The sequence below is a fragment of the Prunus persica genome, chromosome G4 (genome assembly GCF_000346465.2).
Source record: "Prunus persica cultivar Lovell chromosome G4, Prunus_persica_NCBIv2, whole genome shotgun sequence".
NCBI classification, from domain to species: domain Eukaryota; kingdom Viridiplantae; phylum Streptophyta; class Magnoliopsida; order Rosales; family Rosaceae; genus Prunus; species Prunus persica.
Genome location: NC_034012.1, coordinates 16,883,667 through 16,900,679, shown reverse-complemented (window position 1 = coordinate 16,900,679; position 17,013 = coordinate 16,883,667). Strand labels below are relative to the sequence as shown.

The 17,013-nt window shown below is 36.5% G+C and overlaps 1 protein-coding gene across 1 annotated transcript; it reads right to left on the bottom strand.

Moving 5' to 3' along the window:
* On the bottom strand, positions 4,061 to 7,067 carry LOC18780920 (3,5-dihydroxybiphenyl synthase). Its single transcript, XM_007213827.2, has 2 exons — positions 6,473 to 7,067; positions 4,061 to 5,351 (listed from the first exon to the last, which is right to left on the bottom strand). The coding sequence occupies exons 1-2, from the start codon at positions 6,633 to 6,635 to the stop codon at positions 4,342 to 4,344; spliced, it is 1,173 nt and encodes a 390-aa protein (XP_007213889.1). The 5' UTR covers positions 6,636 to 7,067; the 3' UTR covers positions 4,061 to 4,341.

Genomic DNA, 17,013 nt, shown 5'->3' with positions numbered 1-17,013 from the left:
GTCGGATGTTTTAAAAAAAGCCGTCGTATTTATGTTAAATTACTTTCTATCAAAGTAATTATAATCTGGTATAGTGATGGTCATTGTTTGTCATCTTTTCACTTTATTATAAATAATAGGGTATATTGTCGGAGATGGATAAGTCATGGATGCACGCGGATAGAAGATTGAAGGCATATGAGTTAGGGGTGGAAGCATTTTTGAAATTTTCAATAGATTTTGTCGAAGACATGGATTAGATTAAGAAACAAAAGCCTAGAGCTCTAATACCACATGGTAATCTGAACTAGACTTTTATAACTTAACACGAACCTTGGTCAGACATTTTGGCTATAGAGGATCTTCTTCTCTATGCAACACTATAATGCTATTTCTCTAGATGTGGTGAGAGCTGTGTTCAGCGTGTGTTGTTGCTAGAGAAGGGACCTCTATATATATGCATCACTCGAAAGCCTTGCCCATTAAGGGGCTATCAAGTGTTCTAGTTGCATTAGAATTAGGTTGTTTCAATCCATATAGAATTAGGAATTCCATTATCTCTTGTACTTCAATTAGGATAGCTTTTATACAAGGATAATCCGATAAGTCTGAGTATATTTCTGAACATGCAAACCTCTCGAGTCCTCACTTGATTAGAATATCACAATTCACTCGGTTGATTATGGTGTAAACAAGAGGTTTATGACATCTTCATTACATGAACTAATTGGATATCATTTCTTTTCTGTTTTTCTTAATCTTTTGAATATATTGTCATTTTAAGATAGTTGATAGGTGCTGATGATGTGCTTACTTTAACAGAGCCTAGAGTGGTTGTTACGTTATATATGACTTCTGTTTGCTGACTCCCTCATCAAAAGAGATGGATGGAAGGTAGATCAAGGTAAAGCCTGATCAATAGGTATAACAAAACAAATCTGATTTTCCATCAATTAAGACGACCGTGCAGCTACTTTGTAAACATTTCATAGAAGTACAGAATTTGTTATAATATCTGATGGTCTCCAAGGACCAAAAGTAAACTCTATGAACTTATGTGTGAAAAGTTCTTTACTACTCCACGAATGTTTTACCTGCTCTGTTTCTAGCATGCATCATTATACCATACAATGGCTGCTTTGCTAAGAATTAAGCATCATGATACCTTGAATGTCAATGCAGACTATTTTTGAGGGCGTTGACATGCCCCCTAAAGTTTGAAGGTTTATATGTCCTTACGCAAGCAAACGAGTAAGCTTTATAATTCTGCTTGTTAGACCATTCAAAATATTGTTCCAGCCATACCAGTAAAGATAAATGACAGGATTTAATAGGATCGATACTGCAAAGGCATTGTTTAGAGCATCCACAATGGGCTTCCTAAACCATCTCCTTAGACAAATTTTAGGGAGAAATAGGAAAAATACAACTCCGACCATGCTCCCTGTCTACCTCCTAAAATAGGGAGACTTCTAGGAGCTTCTAAATCTGAAGAGAGAAAAAAATTCCTAGTGGCTCCCTATAATTTAATGCTGCTTTATTTTATGAGTATTTTAAACCTTTAATTAATGCTAACTTTTTTTTATATTATTTTTTTTTATAAAGATGGACCAATTAAAAAAGAGTTATAGCATTTAGGACTTCCTAAACTAGAGAGTATGATTGGAGTTAAAATTTTATAGAGAGCTCCTAAAATATCTTTTATATGTTTTTAGCTAAATTTTAACTAAAAAATAGAGAACATGATTTTTGTTGAGGCCCAAAAAATTCAGGGTTGGGCCCAAATAGATTCTCTGCCCAATGCGATACTTTATCAAGAAGAAACCTGATTTGGGCATGTGAAAGTTCGCCATACATGCTTGCACAAGCCACGACCATGTGCCGTGCCAAATAAATATTCAATCCGTCATGCTAAGAATCGAAATAAGCCTATAAAAGGTATTGACTCTGCAAACTCATGCTAATTATCACGTCAAGCATCATATCCCTTTTTAATGGATACGAAATTCAAGCACGCCAAGTGACATGCAATGCCAAGCGAAAAATCATTATTATTACACCTAGCCACGCTACAAGCTTAAGTGGGCCCAAGCCACGCAAATGTCCCGGGCTTGCTTGAGTGGGTTGTGGTATGGATGGTAACGAGCTTTCATGAGGCTCATTGATGAGCCGAGAAATGGAAGTTTTGGGCCGCTTGGGAGCCCTAAAACTCAAGCCCATTTCTTGAGCCCAAATATATAGGTAAGCATAAAAGAGAGAAATAGCCCAATACTTTAGGAAAAATTAGCTCATCATCTCAATAAAAATGGTCCATCACTTAGGAGGTTGGCCCATTCCCCTAATACACTAACCCATCACCTTAGGAAGGCCCAAATAGCCCAAGTGGCTTAGAAAATATCTAAAAAATCTCCAGCACATGGTTTGAAATGAAACCACGATAGAAAACCAGGAGATGTTTGTACACTCAGGGTGCTGGGAGATTCCAACACATGGGCAAAAACAAACCTCAAGGCAGATCGCTAAAAAAACCAGAGGATATTGGTGCGCGCAGGAGAAAAGGCAGCCTTCAGACCAATCAAAGTTACCTATCTCCTTCATTTACCAGATCTTGCCATGAAATAGGGGAGGAAAGGAGGAGAGATGACAGGCAAAAATAAGAAATCACTACTGATAAGCCTAGAGCTCCCAAAACCTTATTTTTAGTGCGATTCGGCAGAGAGAATTTTACAAAATAGGATGAGTCAAAGGAAGAGAAGAGAAAGAAGAGGAAAGACTTGGCCAAATTGGATAGAAACCATTAGGGTTTCTTGAGAAGAAGGAGCTTCCAATGCCTATAAAAGGAGGCTTCTTCTACCCAGCAAAATCCATCATCCAGAGTGCAACTAAGCTGTGTCAAGCAACTGGAAATTCACTCAAACCACATTCAGAGAGCAAGCTTCATTTCTCATATCTGAAACCTCTGCAATTTCGTGCCCTATTCCTCCATCTCCTCCCATTTTCTCTTCTAGTAAATCGTTCCACAGCTTGACAGAGTTTTCATCAAGCTGTGAGAAACTACTCAATACACCCATTATACCCTCATCTCTCTCTCTCTCTCTCTCTTCAATACACCCATTATGCGACGTAGTAGGTATCAATAACGTCGTCTTCTAATGTATTTAAAGACGTCAAATTTTTTATTGTCGTGAAAATGATATTTAACGGCGTCGTTTTTTTATTTCCGTCGTTGTATGTCTATCTTGCGACCTTGTTCTCTTAATATGTGTCATATTTTTCCTTTTTAACGACGGTTTTTTTTGAGAGTTGGTCGTCTATTCTCATCCTCGACTGCTTTTTTAGATCTTTTTGCAGTACAAAGACGTCGTTTTGTATTTGTTGATGACGTTGTATATTTTAACAACGACGGTGATTTAGCGTCGTGGTATATGAGGGAAAAGATGACGGTGGATTCCACGACCATTGAAAAATCGAATACACGACGGTGATTTACTGTCGTCTTTTTGCTTTTTTGTAGCAGTGATTCTTGGGGTCTAATCTTTGAACTCAGGCACATGGGTTAATTTCACCTATTTCTCTTTTCGGCAGCCCAAACCCATTCGTCAGGCTGCTGCAATAAAAAAACCCCTACAATTTTAATGTGTAATTGCTCTATTATTAATAATAAAAGTAAAATTAATTAAAAGTTAGAAAGAAAATAAATGAACACCTGCATTTCAATACAGTTTTGTAAACATTTAACTTTAACTCTCACCTTAAACCATAAGCATGACTTTACAACAGGCTATGTAGTATACAATTCTTGTATGCAACAGACTCCTTGTACAAAACCATATGATACAACAAACATAACAATAATTCATCCATTTTGTCCAGCCTGGTCATTTAACTCCCGGCTTTGTCATCGGGAGAACTGACTAAAACTGCAGGAGACTAAAGATATGATTGCTTGTTTATGACTAGCTTAATTTTTGTTATGACCATATTATTGACAATATATTTATTTTTAATGGAATATTTTATTTATTTTATAATTAAAATAATTTTTAGAGTGTGATGGAAACATATTTAATACAAAAAAATATATAAGATAAAGTGAAAGTGTTTTTCTTTTTACCAAACACTTGAACAAAAAAGTCATTTCAACATAATGCCCTTTTTATTCATTATACACAGCTCACAACACTTTCACACAAAAATTTACCAAACACTCAGAAACTGATTATTGTACACACAACACTTATAACAAAAAAGTTTAACAAACGACAAACTGCTTTCTCTCACAGCAAATCTGAGAGCGATTATTTTCACAATACAGCAATACCAAACTGACCCTTAATCCATGATTAGTAATTAAGGACTTAATTAGCAGGCAGCAATGCGGACACTACGCAGTACAACAGTCTCCACGGTTAGCCCTGGCCCGATCCCAATTAGAACACCCCATTCCAGCCCTTCACCAGTCGTGGCTTTTCCTTCCTCCATTGACTTCTTCCTCATCTCATCGAGAATAAACAAAACAGATGGAGCTCCCATGTTCCCATACTCCCTCAATACATGCCTGGTTGCTCTCAGCTTCTCCTCATTCAGACCCAGTTTTTCTTCAACCTTGTCTAAAATGGCCGGTCCACCAGGGTGGATGCAATAGAACAACGAGTTCCAATCATTATTTGTCCCATCAATTTCGCTAAACCCTTTTACCAAAAGCTCCTCAATGTTTGCACCAACCAACTTTGGCACATCTGGTGAAAGATAATACTCGCAACCCATTTCACGCACGTGTACCACCACGCCATGCTCCGAGTATGGGACAATAGTCTCTCTCGTTGACATAATCTCATACACCGGGCGTTCGTTAATTTTGGGGTCAGGATTAGCACCAACAATTAAAGCCGACGCACCATCTGCAAACAAAGCCTGTCCTACCAAAACATCCACATGGCTCTCAGTGGGTGCTTGAAAATACATAGCTGTGATCTCACAGCACACCACCAGAACGCGTGCGCCAGGGTTGTTTTCTGCGACGTCCTTGGCAAGACGTAGGGCAGTACCACCAGCGAAGCAGCCTTGTAGGTAGATCATGAATCTGTTGACAGAGGGGTCAAGGCCGAGGAGCTTGACGAGTTGAAAGTCGGCGCCAGGCATGTCGACGCAGGAAGATGTGCAGAAGATGAGATGTGTGATGTTTGAAATGGGCTGGCCCCACTCTTCGATGGCCTTCAATGCCGCTTCCTTGCCAAGCTTGGGTACCTCTGGAATCAACATGTCCTGACATGGATCCAGTGAGGGTGCCTTGTAGCGACATATGTTTGGGTTTGCCTTTAGGATGTCTTCCGTGATGTGTAGATAACGCTTCTTTATCTTTGATTTTTCACCTGTTAATTACCAATTTCATAAAAGTATCCACAGTTATCCTCCCACTTAATTTTACTAACTTGACTCCATTCGTCAAATTTATTATCCTACTCAAGTCGCCCCCATTTTTCAAAAATGAAAGAAGAAAAATCTGTTCCCTAATGCCACTTGAGGTATTTTGTTATTGCCTTTCCACGGTGTTATTTCACTCATGTTATAACATGTATATATATATATATTAGTATTTATAAAAATATATTATGATCAAACAATATAATATGAGTGGTGATTTCCCCACTCCAATTTTATCCACTTACACTCCATTTTATAACTAAAAAAGGAGTGTAAGTGGATAAAATTGGAGTGGGGAAATCATTACCCTATAATATTACTCAATGATGTTATATGCAATATGTTCTTCAAATATATATATATATATATATTTTGAAGAGAAACGATGTATTGATATCAAAGAGAAATAAAATTTATGAGCTTAATTGACGACCCAAGAAATAATCTCACATTACATACCTCAATTGATGACCCATAAGCCACTATATTTGCATACGGTACTTTGGGTTTGTGAAGAGAAAATAAGAATGTAGTACGTTTCTTGAATTGAAAAAGAAGAGTAATTTGGCAATAGGATGTAGAGGAGTTTGTGTTTTTCTAAAACTTAATATGAAGAGTGGTGATGTGTGTGTGTGTAGATATACTAGGGTTAAATATTAAGTTGGATGACCTTTTTTGTCTTTTTATACAATAATAAAACTTAATAACTTAATGATTTAAGTATTGGAATAAACAAAGAAAAATGTGGAGTTTAAATAGAAATACTCATAATAATAATAATGTATCATGTGTTCATGAAATATTAACTCTCTTATCAACTCATATTATAACACATGGATTAGCCACACCATGTGATTGTATAGGATAACTAAATATATTTCTCCCAACTTTGTCATTTTCAAATGGGTTAACTTATTGCATGATATTTGGAAGAGGTCCCAAATCTGAATGCCCCGCCGATTAGTAAATCATAAATCACTTAGTGCATTATATAATTTTATTAATTAGTATGAATTAATACATTAATTTTATGCATGTATATACGTGTTGTACAAAGAGTACCACTTACATATGCGCTTGAACCTGTCTTTCAAATCTGTCATGTGGTCGTTATTGGTGATTCGGAATAGAAAATTAGGATAATCTTGTTGGTAGTAACAATTGGCTGGGTTTGCCGTACCAATGGCTAGTATTGCCGCCGGACTCTTGTCTTCAATCTTACTCACAGACATCGCTGGCCGTATATGGGGTTGGTTGGATTGGATGGGTTCCAAACTGGAAACAAAAAGGCTAAGGGTCTTTTGAAGGTTGCAAAATGAGATGAAAGCAGTAGCTCATTCCGTGTAAGTTATATAGATAATAGATGATAAATCTGAGATTCGCTATTATCAAGTGGGGCAGCTAGGGCAGATCCGAATGGTAGATACTCAATTATTTCAACCTAACATTTGGATTTGTATTATTAGGGGGAACCAGATTTAATGGATACTAATAGCTTTTAAATTACCTTAAATGCTTGACGGACCTTTAGTTTGGCAAATCTGGGCTATAGCCCAGGATGGACCTTTAGTTTGGCAAACCTAGCTATATGTGGCTTCTTTTATCCAGCCAAAAAAATAAAATCCTAGCTCACCCAAATTTAAATAACCTAACCTCATCTAGTTCTCCTCCCTAGTCAATAAAAAGAGTGGGGAAGAACTCACACACAGCACAGCGAAAGAAAAAAAAAAAGAAAAAAGAAATAACTCACACACAACACATAGAAAAGAAAAGAAAAAAAAGAAGCACTACCCTACCCTTGCATGTAGAGGAAAAAAAATAAAATAACGCTCTTGTTACTGTTGCACTCACCTTCAAGACTTAATTCAAGTTAACCAAGTTCCTATATTCGTCATGTAAGCTTCTCTCAATTTCTTGATGCTTTAATTGAGGATTTTTTTGGAGTTTATGAAGTATCAATTAGGATTTGCAATTGACACTTATGAATTATCAATTAGGATTTGCAATTGGGGCATCGGTTTCAGTTTATGAGTTATATATGAATTATCAAATAGGATTTGTAATTGATTTTATTGTTCTCGCTTTTTTTTTTCTTTTCTTTTTTGGTTATCTATGAAATCACATGGTATTGTTGAGTTTTCTATCCACTTAATACCTAAATTTAGCCCACTCCGTTTTAAAATTCCGGGTCCGTCCATGCTTGTCACGATAAATTTAAGAAAAACCTTCATACTAGCTAAAAAATGTTTTCGACCAAAAAAAAAAAACTAAAAAATTCTTCATACTTCAATTCAAATGCTTGTCACAATAAATTTAATAAAGATAAAAGAATCACAGCCAAGAGCTAGTTGCTATGAGTCCTAAAACTAAACACTACTACAAAAATCGAAATAGACGACGGGAAACCACCGTCGTCTAGAAGATTTTCAAACCATCGTGAAATCGGACGTCATCTTTTTTACATAAAACAACGACGGCTATTAACCGACGTCGTTAATACATTCAACGTCCAAAACTATTACGAACCGACGTGTAATTACTATATATATAGCCTAAAATGAAATCTTTGACAACATTAGACGACGATTTTATTGAAACTGAGGCGTCTAAAGAGTCTTACATATCAATATCAAAACAAGAACCGACGTACAGATAATTATCCACATCCTAATTAAAGGAAAACAAACTTGGATAACCTAAAAACCGTAGTGGCACTACTACAAAAAGTGAAAAAGACGACCAGAAAACAACGACGGTCTAAGTGAAAACCGTCGTACAAACCAACAGATGTTTAAAGCATATTACATGTCAGTAGTCACTCAGTAACCACCATAAAATAAATTAACCACGTCCCGCATTTGGCAAAACCGTCGCTTATGTGATTATCCACGTCGCAGAGTAGTTGAACAACGATGTTTTAACCATATTCTACGTTTGTTTCTTGTGAGAATCGTCGTTTAAATTATACAAAGAAGCTCATTTGATAGAGTTAGACATCGCTCTTGCTACAGAACCGACGTCTAACAAGTATAAAATGACATAATATTACTTAATACCGCCGTAACAAATCGTACCCACGACTGCTATTGTCAAAGACTGACGTTACAAAAAATATTGAAGGTGTTAATAGAAAAAGAACCGACGTGGATTATGTATTCAATGTTGGGTGGTCTAAAAATACAGGACGTGGTTAATTTTTTCACTACATCACGTGGATCCAATTGCGTGACATTGTAATTTCTCACCTCGTCGGTTATTAATACATGATGACGTGGGTTTCCTTTTAAAAGTCGCTTGTTTTACCCTCCTTGATGTGTGTATGATCTGAGACGTCAGTTGTTTTAGACTAGCCGACATGCAGAACATGTGTCACGACAGTTAATGCAATTGAGCTGCCTTTATTTCCCCTTTTAGACGACAGTAGGTTTTAAGCGTGGAAGTAGTGTTTAACAAAATCGTCGGTTGGAGTAATCCACCGTCGTGTTATTCTGGAATATACGACGATCTTTGTTTTGTAGCCGGTATCTAATGTTTATACTACCCAACAACCCGACGTGTTTTCAATTTCAGATGGCGGTTTTTATTTCTTTACGATCTTTTGCATTTTCTTTCCATGACGTTTTTGAAAACCTGACATTGGTTTTATTTTGGACGTCTGTTTTTCCCTTTTTTTTTTACTAGACCGTTGTACTTTACACCTTTAATCCAGTTTTTTTTTTTTTTACGCCCAAAGCCTGCATAATGAAAATGTGATCAAAATTAAAATGATGCACATAGTTATTAATTAATGTCATACAATTAACTGAATAACTAATGTCATACATTACAACAATCAATCAATCCATATATCTTCACACCCATCTCTAATATTTTCACTCCCAAACTCACCCACTAGGTCATCAAATGTGTCAACATTTAGTATCCCTCTAGTAAATGGCTTTCACTCAATTTAAATATCACCTAGCACATCATCACCAATAACATCATTATATTCTCTATTAGGCATTGATAACACTACCAACAACAACGATGCATTGGGTTGTCAACATAAAATACTTGTTTGACTCGAGAAGCCAAAACAAATTTTTCATTCCTATGTCCAATTTTACTCAAATCTACAAGGGTAAATCCAAGTTCATCGACTACAAGGCCCGAAGTGTTATCTATCCAATCACACCTCAAAACTGGGATTCTAAACTTTTGGTAGTCAAGGTCTCAAATTTCTTGAATAACACCATAAAACCCCATATTGGAGACAATAGGGTTTTCATCCTTAGCACTAGCAACTTGCATAGTATGTGTAAGTAAATAAACTCCACTATTTTGGACAGTTCGCACATTATCTTATGCCTTGGTGTTAAATTTAACACCATTAATAAGATAGCTCCTATATGATGGCACTGCCATGCTTGGACTAGCTGCTAGCCACCTCAAATTTTCTGATACACCATTATGCTCTTCCCCATTAAGTTCATTTTGAACCTACAAATTAATCGTATATATCTTAATTCAATCTAACATATAGAAAGGAAGAAAATTAAAAGTTGAATATGTCATTCAATAACATATATACCTTAAAGTGTAGCCATTGAATGAAAGTGTTATTGTGCTTATCTTGCAGCCAGTTTGTTCTCTTTCTAAATTTTGGATAAGTGGTCTTGATGTGGATCATATGTTCCCTACATTTACACGAAAAAATCAAGCATTACGGTCCCTTGTATATAAGATAAACATAAGGAATAATAATATTTGAAATGGCTCCATGTGAAAAATAAAACTCATACGTACTCGATATAAGGTAGGACTTCCTCCGTATTCTCCAAGACATATAGATGTTCCTGGTTCAACAAGTCCCGATCAACTAAGCTTACTGTGCAACCTAATAATGGCTTCGAAACTCTCATCTTCTGTTTTGAAGGCACTCCAACTATACTAACATCAGAGAATTGCTCGGTGCAAAACTCTACAGCTTCTTCAGCTATATATCGCTCAACAATGCAACCTTCGGGACGAGTACGGTTCTGAACATACCTCTTTAGTACTTTCATATATCTTTCAAACGGATACATCCATCTAAAATATATTGGCCCACATAAACGAACTTCTCTAACAAGATGTACTACTAGATGAACCATGATGTCAAAGAATGAAGAGGGAAAGTACTTCTCAAGCAAACATCTTCTTCCAACTTATCTAGCTTGGAAACATCTACTGTCTTATCACATATAGCATTGAAGAAGAAGCACAATCGAGTTATTGCATACTTTGCAGGCTTCTCCAAAACAAAACGAATTGCCGCAGGGAGCAATTGTTGCATCAAGGTATGACAATTATGAGATTTAAGTCCAAGAAGTCTTGAATCTTTTAAAGATACAAGATTTTTTTATATTTGAACAATAACCTTCAGGGACCTTCATACCATAGAAAGAATTGCAAACCGCTCTCTTCTCTGTTCTTGACAAATTCCAAGGCCCTGGAGTCAAGCAAGTACGTCTTTCCCCATACTCTGGTTGCAAATCAGCTTTGACCTCCATGTTCAATAAATCTAACCGAGCAGTAATCCCATATTTATTTCTTCCAGGGATCTCCAACAATGTACCAATGATACTATCGTAAACATTCTTCTCAATATGCATAACATCTAGAACATGCCTCATAGGAAGGTATTTCCAATACTCGAGATCAAAGAACTTTAATTTCTTTTTTCAACAAACTCTGTCACCATCATTCTCACCAACACTTCCCTCATTTTTCGAGCCCCATACATAATTAATATCTTCAACCATATGCAGCACTTCTTCTCTGGTTAATGGCTCGGGAAGCGTGGCATATTCAGGTTTTCCATTAAAAGCTGCACGCTGCCTCCGATATGGATGATTGATCGGTAACCATTTTCTATGCCCAATGTAACAAATTTTGTGGCCATTTTCAACCTGTGACTAGGTGTATCATCGCCGCATATTGGACAAGCTTTATATCCTTTAACGATACAACCAGATAAGTTCCCATTAGTAGGAAAATCATTAATTGTTCACAGTAGTACACCTCTGAATGTAAAGTATTCTCCTATGTGTTTATCATACACTCCTCTAATCCCATCCCACAGAAATTTTAAATTATCAATCAAAGGCTCTAAGTAGACATCTATATCTGTTTAGGACCGGAAATCAATAAGGTCAACATCATGAACTTCCGTTTCATGCATAGCCATGGTGGGAGATTATATATAACTAAGATAACTAGCTAACAACTATATCTGCTACTTAAAGAATTGTGGGGATTGAATCCATCAGATGAGAGAGATCTCAAGTTTCTCAGCTCTTTACCAAACTCGGGCCATTTATCATCAACAAGTTTCCAAGATAGGGAATCCGCTGGATGAGACATATGACCATCAACTACTTTTCTAGCAGCATGCCAAGTCAAACTCTTAGATGTCTTATGTGATTGAAACATCATTTTAAACCTTAGAATGTTAGTGAGTGAACAGATAGTAAACCAGATTAAATAAACAACTACAAAATATATTAACCGACGTGGTAAAGAAGTTAAGACAACGGGTTATTTAAAAAACTGACGTAGTAAATCCTTTAACACATACGTCAGTCAGAAACTACCGTCATTTTGCATGAATTCTAACGTCGGTCCATGAAAAAACCATCGTATATTTGACATCCAGAGAAAGAAAAAAAACCTTAACCAAAATATTCATAGATGCAGAAATAGTGTACAAACCAATTGCAGAGAGAGAGAGAGAGAGAGAGAGAGAGAGAGAGAGAGAGAGAGAGGGGAGAGACAAAGAGATAGTGTGTGTGCGTGTGAATATGAAGAAAGTTTAAAATTTAATTTAAAACGTCTAACAGAGAAATACAAAACCGTCATTGTAATTCAATACAGACGTAGGTTTACCAAAAACACCGACGTCATATCAATTTGTAAACGGCGGAAATAAAAATCGTCGTGGTATTTCATGTCTAACGTCGGTTACTAAAACGTACGACGTCTAAATGAATATGAAGAAAGTTTAAACTTTAATTTAAATGCCTAACTCAGAAATATAAACCGTCGTGATAATTCAATACATACATCGATTTCATAAAAATACTGACGTTAAATCATTTTTAAAATAGCGGTAAATAAAAACCGTAGTGGGGTTTCATGTCTAACAACGGTTGCTAAAAAGATCGACGTCTAAATGAAAAATAAAACCTCCGTTTTACAAGTTTAGAACAGAGTCAGTGAGACTTACGATTAATTTTCCCTTCTCTGAAACCTTTAGATCAGGGATGTTTCCCTGTTTATCTTCTCTTGCCTTCTTCCATAGCAGAGATCGATCGATTTCTTCATCAGGCATGGTTTCTTCCAATGGATCCTACAAACCAACATACCCTTTTCAAGACAACCTATGGTTGTACTCGCATTTCTCCCTTCTCTGTGACTGCTCAGAATGCATAGCACCATCTTCTTACCCCCTTACCCAACAACATAAGCCATTTGAACAGCTTCCCAAATCTGCTCCTTCAGGTCCTTGGGCAATTGAGTCCATTTCTTGTCCACAAGAGGAACTCTGGTGCGTGCCAAAACACCAATGTAACTCTGCATCTCAATAGAAACCATGCCATGTGGTCTGCCACTTTTATTGTACTCAACCACAGGCTTAATCTTCTGGATTTTCCTCTTCACAACACGGCTCATTGTGTTGATAATGCGAGTCGATTTTGTCTCCTCATCAAATGTCGCAGAGCTTGGGTCTTTCTCGGAGGTTGAAGTAAATATCATCTTCTTTGTGGGATTGCTTTGAATAGATTTGGCTTTACTCATGTGGTCCTTGCTTTGACCTTTTGGCACTTGAGCCTCCTTACTTTGAGATTTAGAAACCATGTTTAGAGGGAAATACAAACTGCAAGAACAACAACGACGGTTAAGTAAACAAACTGACATAATATTAAAGTTCAGACATCGGAAAAAAAAAAAAACAACACCGTCGTGCTAATCTATAGAAACGTGGATGTGCAAATAAGCCATGGTGAGATAATTAAAACTACGCTAATTATATAAAACCGTCGTCTTATTATGAGTTCATGCATATAAAAAACCACCCAGATTTCTCTCTCCCACGTACATTTCAAATAAGACGACGATTTTATCTTTAAAACATCATATTTATTCTCACACCACATCGGTTATCAAGAGCAGTCGTGCTATTGAAATAGCACGAATTTAATTACCGTCGTAGTGTGTGAATAAAAATGTCAAATACAAGACAAACCCGTTATCCTCACACGACCTGAGAGTGGGACCAGTGAAAGATTTCATCCTTTTCAAACCTAAGTCTGGTTTCAAACCTCAGTGGGACTTGTTCTTTAAAAAAAAACTTCAAATGATATTGGGGGGAAAAAAGTATGAGAAAATAACTTTGGCTTGCAAAGAAAGTTTTCTTCGGAATTAACTTTGGAGTTTTGGAGGCGAAGACGAGGAAGATGAAGAGAATCAGACGCGCAACTTTTGGCAAATGAGAGGGAAATTGAGAGAAGACTGAAAGTTTTAGAGAGAACGTAAAAGTTTAGGTCAGGTGACGAAAAAGTTTATATATTGTCCCAAAGATCAATACGACGACGGTTCTGACTACGCTCTTTATGAATAAACCCCTGGATGTAAAGATAAATTGGGGCTTTTCTTCAATTTTGATTTTCTATTAGGGTTCCAACTCTAACTCAAGTCCCATACGCCCTTGGCTCTACCTCTCTGAAGGTCCGGATTTGGGTGGGAGGCAATAATTTGGAAGTTACTATGTGTGTATCTCTCTCACGTCTCTAAAGGTCCAAAATATTGATGACACACACATCATTAACTTTCAAAATATTGTCCTTCTCATGTTGGTGGTTCGATTGTGATGAGGAACATAGCTCCCACTGGTAAGATTTCATATCTCTTGGGATCTCATTTGCATTTCTCTGACGATTTCATTTAGTAAAAAAGCCTAAAATTATATCGCATACGATAGTTTTCTATATAAACCATCAGCTTTTTTACTCCATACTTGTCATTTTGTTGATCTACCTTCATAGGCTACCAAAATCCAGAAAATAAATCTTAAAAAGCAATACAAATTTCAGATGATGGTAATCAGAAAAGGACAGTTGTATAAAGGATATAGAGACAACGGTATATTTCAATTAACGAAGTGGAAAAATAATATTATACTATGCTATAAGTGAAGACACCAACGTGGTTAGGTACAAACAACCCATCATGGTGTACTAACTTAATACCTCTTGATATAGTAAAAATACAACGTGAATATTTTTACATTTAGACATCATTATTTACGCTACTAGTGCCGTGGTTCGCTATTACTCTATATGACAATAATGTTATAAATACCGTCGTAGTACATGAGGTCCTAATATGTCGATAAATTTATTTTTACCGTCGTAGTATATGACTTTAATATGACGCTGATTACGAATCTACCAACATAGATTCCATTAAAATTATACTACACTAGTTAAGAATAGTTGGTCATGTTTAACTAGCAGCTAACACGGCGGTAGTTTTGGTAAAACATTGTCTTTACTTTCTACGTCGGTTGCTTCATACCTGCTGTCATTGTTTTTGAGGTTAAGAGTTTATGTCTGGAGAAAACATGTTTAATAAGAAGACGCCTTTTTAGTTTGGTGCGTCATATTTTAGAAATACCCAAACTGATCTCGATTTTTTAGGTGTTTAAGTTATTTATCCACGGTGGTTTTTTATTACTATCGTCTTTCTAAACACAACGACAGTATTTATTTATACCATCATTGTATTCTGGTCGTCTTTTTCTCTTTTTGTAGTAGTGTGTAGAGAATGAAAGATGAAAGAGAGTTGGGAAAAAAAAAATTCATCTGAACTAATAACTTTGGATAGATAACAAATACACTTGAATTGTTGCCGCCCCGACTAGCAGAGCATGAGCCCACTAAGATTTGTGATTCACAATTTTTTTCTCTTCGGATTTTTGTATCCAATCTAAGAAATGAAGAAAGTGTGGAAAACCCTAGGGACTCTGATATTTTTTGTTTTGGAAGAATGAAGGGAAAATGTGGTGACCAAGAGGAAGAGGAGTTGAATGTAGGGAAAAATATTTAGATAAATTTCGAGCGAAATGAAAAACCTGAGAACTATTGCACTTGTTTTCCTGAGGATCTTTTATAAAGTGTTAGGTACAAAAGGATTTTAATTGATTCTTTGTAAAATGTCAGGGAAAAGTGATATGTTGACGTTCTTTATAAAATGTCAAGGAAAAGTGATATAGAGTTGACCTTCTCGATGAAGTGTTAGGGAAAGTGATATATAGTTGACGTTTTTTTGTAAAACGTAAAGTAAACCTGCTAAGTAGGCCTCATAACTTGGCCTGCTAGCTCACGGGCCAATGGGGGCCCGTCTGGCCTGGCCCGTTATGGCCTTTGGGATGGCACGGCCCACATTGGGTTGGACTGAGCTTGGGCTTGGGTGTCTAAAGCCCAGCCCGGCCTATAGGTCCCACTCGGTTAAGCCCAAGAAAGCCTGACCCAGCCCTGCTCATTAGGCCCACATACATATATAATTATGTATAAATAAGGGTTTAGGATTATGATTATATCACTTGAATCACAAACCTCCCCGCTTTCATTTGTGTGTGTGTGTGTGTGTGTGTTACTTCTTTGAAATATTATGTTTTACATTTGGTCCGGGTTTTGTTCTTCATTTTTCTATACTGAATTCAACCATATGAAGAACACAAAATTTGCATAAACGGTTGAAAAGTTATAGGTAAAAAACTGGACATATGTCAAAACTGAAAAACAGAGGAAGTTCATAATTCGTCTCTGCCTAAAACGTGATAAACTGGTGTTACCATGGTGATACAGTGGTGTTAAAGGGTTATAGAAATTGTTGTTTGTGTTTATTTTGGGTTTCTTGTTTTGTTTCATTTCATTTACTTTTCTTTACTCATTCGTAGTTTATAATTGGATTATTAGCACATTAATTTGTGTCAATTATTAATACAACAATTATATAAATCAAGAATAAGACGAACAACATATCATATCACCAAACATAATCATATTGACGAATATAATCATGCTTTTCTTAAACCCATCACCAAGCATTTGCATATTTATTCATACCATCCTTTTTTTAAAAATATTTTTTTGATACTTATTATTTTTTAAAATTATTTCTTAAAACGTGTTGCGGTTTAATTGTGATGCAGCTGAGTGCCTCTTTTTGAATGGCACATTGTTTCTTTCTCCTCTTCTTCTTCTTCTTTTCGAATGAAGTAGGCCCATTTTGGCCCAGCCCAACCCAATGGTCTTTCTCAAGCCCGGCCCATGAGTTGTTCCTGGGCTTTGAATTTTCTAAAGAAACCCAGCCCGGCCCTCCCTATTATTTTCTCTCTCCTCTTTAAAGCCCGGCCCGGCCCAAGCCCATTAAATTTGCGCCGAGCTAGCCTGGCCGGCCCATTGACAAGCCCTACTGCTAAGTAGTTGACGCTTTTAAAAAAGCGTCAAAGTTTCGTAAAATAATTGATGATTTTGGAAAAAAAGGGTCAACTCTAAGTGTCAACTAAGGCCTATTTTCTTG

Excerpts from the sequence above, each read along its gene's own strand:
- LOC18780920 (XM_007213827.2), bottom strand. The coding sequence starts at position 6,635 with ATGTCTGTGAGTAAGATTGAAGACAAGAGTCCGGCGGCAATACTAGCC. Across the intron at positions 5,352-6,472 it reads AGACAGGTTCAAGCGCATAT|GTGAAAAATCAAAGATAAAG; the intron begins GTAAGTGGTACT and ends GGTAATTAACAG.